This window comes from Castor canadensis, chromosome 17, assembly GCF_047511655.1.
Source record: "Castor canadensis chromosome 17, mCasCan1.hap1v2, whole genome shotgun sequence".
NCBI lineage: Eukaryota > Metazoa > Chordata > Mammalia > Rodentia > Castoridae > Castor > Castor canadensis.
Window position 1 is genome coordinate 2,626,617 of NC_133402.1, and position 5,953 is coordinate 2,632,569.

Sequence of the window (5,953 nt, forward strand, 5' to 3'; positions counted from 1 at the left end):
GGAGAATATATTCCAGGGCCAGATTCCCCGACCTTCCCTCCAGCTACCCATCACACCCTCCCCACTACAGCCTGCTAGAGGAAGTGCTGGGACAGATGAAGGAGAAAGACATCACTGTGTCACAGTGGGAAGGCTGATATGTATGATACGTATATGGGGGACAAAGGGTAGCTGATTGGTAGAGCACTTGGGTAACACCGACAAGGTCTTGGGTTCCATCTCCAGCACAGGAAAAAAGGAAAGAAAGACCACTTTCAAGAAAGTCACTTTACTTTGGCCATTTGAAATACATTTCTGAGGCCGGGAAGAGAGGCCAAGGTTGGGGAGACAAACGTGGAAGAGGGAGGTGACCGTGACGGGGACATGGTAGAAGGCCTGGGGTACACATCCGCCCTGGTACGTGTGCAGGAAAGGCTTCGGGAATGGAGGTGACGCTAGTACAGCGTCTCCCGGGCGTGGGTGCGCAGGTGGCGCAGCAGGTGGGAGTTGCGGCTGAAGCTGCGGCCACACTGCGCGCAGGTGTAGGGCCTGGCGCCGCTGTGCACCAGCAGGTGGCGCAGCAGGTTGCAGCTGCGGCTGAAGCTCTTGCCACACTCGGGGCACTCCTGGGGCGCCTCCACCTCCTGCCCTTGCCCTGTGTGCGTGACCAGGTGGCGTTGCAAGTGGGCATTGCGCCGGAACCTGCGGCCACAGGTCGGGCAGCTGTAGGGCCTCTCGCCTGTGTGGCTGCGACGGTGGCGGGCCAGGTTGGAGCTGTTTCGGAAGCGGTGGCCGCAGGTGTCGCAGGCATGGGGCTTCTCCCCCGTGTGGATGCGCTGGTGGCGCGCGAGGTGGGCGCTCTGGCTGAAGCCCTCGCCGCACTGGCTGCAACGGCAAGGCTTCTCTCCGGTGTGGCTGCGCAGGTGACGGACCAGGTCCTGGGTCTGGCTGAACCTCTTGCCGCACTGGCCGCAGCAGTGGGGCCGCGGGCCACCGTGCGTCAACAGGTGGCGGGCAAGGCCGGCGCGGCGCACGAAGCGCTTCCCGCACTGCGGGCAGGCGTGGGGCTTCTCGCCCGAGTGCACCTGCTGGTGGCTGACCAGCTGGGAGCTCTGGGTGAAGCTGCGGCCGCAGGCCTGGCAGGAAAAGGGACGCTCGCCCGTGTGCACGCGCCGGTGTGTCACCAGGTGCTCGCTGCGCCGGAAGGCCTTGCCACAATCCTCGCACTTGTGCGGCCTGCTCTCGCGGCCGGAGCTCGGGCTGCCCGAGGCTTCCTGCGAGGACCGGTGGTCCTTGTGGTCCTTGCCCCTGGCGTGGATCCGCAGGTGACGCTTGAGGCTGGAGCGGTGCTGGAAGGTCTGCCCGCAGTGGGAGCACAGGAAAACAGCCACCTCTGCCACTTCTGTCTTGGCCTCCGGGACACACGTGGACTTTGGGTCCTGGGCATGTGCCAGCAGGTGCTGCACCAGGCTGGAGCGGCGCTGGAAGCCCTGGCCGCACTCTGCGCACCGGAAGGCGGGCTCCGAGGAGTGTGTGAGCAGGTGCTTGGCCAGGTGCGAGCTCTGCCGGAAGCGGTGGCTGCACAGGTGGCAGGCATGGGGCCTCTCGTCCGTGTGCGTGCGCATGTGCAGCTTGAGGATGGAGCTGCGGCCGAAGCTCTTCCCGCAGCACAGGCACAGGAAGGAGCGGCCGCTGGGGTGACAGCTCAGCTGATGTGCCTGCAGACTGGAGAGCTTCGGGAAGTTCACCCCACACTCTGTGCATATGAACTGCATCTCTGCCTCTGATTCGGGAGCGCCCACGGCCACTGTGACCTCCAAAACGTCACTGCTGTCAGGACGGGTTCCTGCTTCACCAGAGCCGCCTGCCTCCTGCCCCAGCGTCTGGACAAGAGGCTCTCCTGCTACCCTAGGGCTCTCTGCCTGGGACTCCGCTGCGACAGTGGTCGGCCAGGCAGCCTCTTTGGGCTCTTCTAGTTTAAATTCCTCCCTGTCTGGTGTTCTGCTTCCAAATCCTGGGAGAGAAGCAAAGAGGAAATCAGGGGAATTGACAGAACCCAACAGTCCTGAAAGTAGAAAGAAACCAGGATCCCGTAAAGCTGGTGGTTGGGCAGAGGCTGGGAGGATCAAAAGAGAGTGTCCTTTTTCTCTACCACTTTTTGGGCCAGGCATGCTGGTTCACACCTATGTTTCCAGGCACTTCAGAGGTGGAGACCAGGAGGATCAGAGTTCAAGACCAGTCTGGGCAAAAAGTTAGCAACAAATAAGCCAGGCGTAGTGGCATACACTGGTAACAACAGCTGGGCAGGAGGTATAGTTGGAAGGATTAGGGCCTAAGGACAGCCTGGGACAAAAACTTGAGCCTCTATGCAAAAAAATAACAAAAGTAAAAAAAGGGCTGGGAGGTTGACTCAAGAGGTAGAGCACTGCTTCTTTTTTATTTTATTTTTTTTTTTCCAGTGGGGTTTGAACTCAAGGCCTTAGGCTTGCTGGGTAGGTGCTGTACAACTTGAGCCATGGCTCAGTTTAGGGCACTTCTCTAGCAAGTACTGGGCTCTGAGTTCAAATCTCAGTACCACAAAAAAAGTAAAAAATGGAGCTGAAGCTGTGGCTCACACAGTAGAACACCTGCCTAGCAAGCAGAAGTCCCCTAGTTCCAAACCCAGTACTGCCCAAAAAAAGAAAGAAAAGTAAATCACAGAATTTGGGTCTATTAAGTACATTCATAACATTTACAACCATTACCTGTTTCCAAATGGAAACCTTGAACCCATTAGCAGTCACTCCCTTTATCACCTATTTTCTTTTTCCTACCACCTGTTTTAAAAGCTTAAAATGGACAGGCACAAGGAGTGGAAAAAAGAGAGGGAGGTTGGGAGGAAGGGAAAAAGGAGAGAAAAAGCCCATCAAAGAGGCCAGCAAGTCAGGTAGGATCTGGAGCTGCTGGCAGAGAGAGAGCCTTGGTGGTCATGACCACCTTACCAAGTGGGCGCATGGGCCAAGCCTTCTTCTCTGGGGCATCCTCAAAGGTCAGGGTCTCCTGTAAAAAAGCAAGAGATCACCAGTGAGTGAGAATAGCATGGGCTCAGGGACCTGCATGAAATGAAGCAGTTCCAGGATTAGACTGAGGAGGACACAGCTGTTAAAGCAGCAAATGGTAGAGGAAGTTCTCATGCTGGAGGACCTGGGGTAAGGGGGTGGGTACAGCTCACCAATACAGAGGCCAGCTCCTGATCTCGAGAATTCTCCTCCAGCCACAGCAAGGGGCCCTGGGGGACTGACGGCATTGTGGGAGGAAAAATTACTGTTAGAAAGCAGCACTGCCCACTCACCCAGTGACTGCAAGGACATGCCGCCGCCCCCAACCGCATCACCTTGGACCCATGAGGCCCTCCCAACTCTCTCCCACACCGCCTCTCCCCATCCAGTCTGCCTCACAGGACACCAGCTCCTCACTGCTTTCTTGCAAGGCCAGGAGTGTCCTCTGGGGTTCTGGGCTCAGCTGCTGCTTTGAACTTGGGGCAAGTCTCCACTCCCCAGGCTCAGCAGGCAGGGCAGGGCCTGGCTGGGATGGGGGCAATTCAGTCAGTGGACGCAGAGCTGGAGGCTCTTCCAAGGGCACTTCCTTTTTGGGGCTGTGGCTGGGAACCTGGGAAGAGCCCCCCTGTTCCTCCAAGATGATGACTGCATGGGAACAATTCTTGCTGGCACTGCAACTAAAGTCCTGTTGAAAACACACCTATGTTAGGAGGTGGACAGGCAGCAATCACAACCTACTGACTCCCCAGGATGGGAGAGAGGGGAGTTAGGAGGGTCAGGAGTTGGTGGATGGCGGAAAGTGGGGTACTCAGGGCAATCAGTCCCTGTCCACCCCCTGCTGTGCAGCCTGCTGCTCAGTCCTTTCTCACCAGTGGCCCCACGAAGCTAGTGTCCCGGGTCACACCCTCCAGCAGCAGCACCACCTCCTCGCCGTCCCTAAGTGGTTGACCCTGCAGGCGGCCCAGCAGGTGTGGGGGCAGCACACTCAGGAATTGCTCCAGCACCAGCAGCTCCAGGATCTGCTTCTTTGTGTGCAGAGCTGGCTGCAGCCAATGGTTACAGAGCTCCCGCAGCCGGCCCAGGGATGCCCTTGGCCCCATGTCCTCCTGATACCGGAAGCATCTGAAAAGCTGGTGGGCCACTTCAGGCCGAGGCCTGGGCTCTGGTCGCCCGTGATCCTCCTGGCCAGCAATCTCATCCTCCTCCAGCTTGACAGCTCCAAGCTGCTCTTGCTCCAGGGCAGTCGGGGCAGGCTCTGCAAGCATCCTTCACCGTGGGGGACACTTCCAGAAGTGGACCCTGTCTCAGGTTCCTGTCCTCAGTTCTCACACCTGTGGAGCTGAAGACACTGGGTTAGGGTCTGTTTCAGGGAAACTGACTCCACCTGGCTAATATGTGCCAGGCATGGTTGGAGCACCCCTATAATCCTGGATACTCAGGAGGAGCATCTCAGTTTGAGCCAGCCCCAGCAAAGTTAGTGTGAGACCCTATCTGAAAAATATGACCTCCCCTGAGGAATCCTTTCTCCCACTGTCATGGGTGACAGCTCACCAGCAGGAATGCCCAGGTCTCAGCCTAATCAGTGCAATGAGGTCAGAGTTCTGTGTGGTCGTCCTGTCACACAGCATTTGAGACTTAACAGCGCTTTGCCCCTGCCCTTCCCTCTTTCTGATGCAGCTACTGGGAGCAGACAGCACTATGGAAGACAGGTCCTGTAAAAAATGTTTCATCTCAATCCAACATGGCCTGTAGATAGAACTTCCAGCTCATAGGGCATCGTGGGGAATAAGAAATAAGTCAGCCGGGTGCTGGTGGCTCATGCCTGTAATCCTAGCTACTTAAGAGGCTGAGATCAGGAGGATTTTGGTTCAAGACCAGCTAGAGCAAATAGTTTATGAGACCCCCCAAATAAGCAGAGCAAAAAATGATCTGAGGTAGAACACCTGCTTTGCAAGTGTGAAGCCCTGAATTCAAACTCCAGTTCCATTAAGAAGAAAGAAAGAAAGAAAGAAGGAAGGAAGGAAGAAAGAAAGGAAGGAAGAAAGAAAGAAGTCAAACAATTGCTTGAAGAAACAATTTAACAAACATTCCAGATACAGATTTTGTCTGGAGCGAGGGGAGATAGGAAAGAGTAACAGAGGGGGTGAATTGAATCAAACCATATTATATACATGTGTCAACATATCACAATGAACCCCTTTGTACGATTGATACACGTTTATTTAAAAAGTGTCAGTGGGAGGCACTGTTGTACGGGAGACTTAAGAGAGGTCATGATCAAGTGGATTAACCCCGAGGCGCCCGGCCACTTGAGCCCCTCGGGACCAGATTTATATACTTTTTAAAAAGGTTCTCAAGGACAGTCCTGGGGTCAGTTGGGGAAATTTTAACGTGTGATGGGATACTAAATTAATGACTGTCAATTTCTAGATGAGAATTCTAGTCTTGTGAATATAAGTAATTCTCTCTCTCTTTTGTGGGACTGGAGTTTGAACTCGGGGCTTCTCACTTGCAAAGCAGGCGTTCTACTGCTTGAGTCACACCTCCAGTTCATTTTGCTCTGGTTATTTTGGAGATGGGGGGGGGGGTGTCTCCAGAACTGTGGTCCTCCTGATCTCAACCTCCCAAGTAGCTAGGATTACAGATGTGAGTCACCACTGATCAGTGGGGTTTGGACATGAATGGGTTAGAGGTTTTAGCCAGGTCTATGGACTTGAAGTTCTTCATTGACCCGTTCATCCAACTTCTCTGGATGTTTGAGAGGTTTCAAAATAAAAGGTTGGGGGGATGGGGGTAGAGTTGATGTCTGAGCTGTCTCCTTGACCAGGCATTCTGACCCGTCACTTTATGGCTCTGGAGGTGTCTCTCAGAGGTCAAGGCCACTCAGCTGACCAGTGCAGGACTGAGCTCCCACCTTCCATAGTTCCAGCCCCTGA

At 55.0% G+C, this 5,953-nt stretch overlaps 1 protein-coding gene across 1 annotated transcript; it reads right to left on the reverse strand.

The window, feature by feature from the left end:
- Nucleotides 1-258: 258 nt before the first annotated feature.
- On the reverse strand, nucleotides 259-4,321 carry Zscan10 (zinc finger and SCAN domain containing 10). Its single transcript, XM_074059425.1, has 5 exons — nucleotides 3,887-4,321; nucleotides 3,424-3,702; nucleotides 3,191-3,247; nucleotides 2,961-3,018; nucleotides 259-1,993 (listed from the first exon to the last, which is right to left on the reverse strand). The coding sequence occupies exons 1-5, from the start codon at nucleotides 4,280-4,282 to the stop codon at nucleotides 435-437; spliced, it is 2,349 nt and encodes a 782-aa protein (XP_073915526.1). The 5' UTR covers nucleotides 4,283-4,321; the 3' UTR covers nucleotides 259-434.
- Between the last annotated feature and the right edge of the window lie 1,632 nt (nucleotides 4,322-5,953).

Coding starts and splice junctions, on each gene's coding strand:
- Zscan10 (XM_074059425.1), bottom strand. CDS start 4,282: ATGCTTGCAGAGCCTGCCCCGACTGCCCTGGAGCAAGAGCAGCTTGGA. Junction 3,703..3,886: donor CTAGCTTCGTGGGGCCACTG/GTGAGAAAGGAC, acceptor TGTTTTCAACAG/GACTTTAGTTGCAGTGCCAG. Junction 3,019..3,190: donor AGGAGCTGGCCTCTGTATTG/GTGAGCTGTACC, acceptor GCTTTTTTACAG/GAGACCCTGACCTTTGAGGA.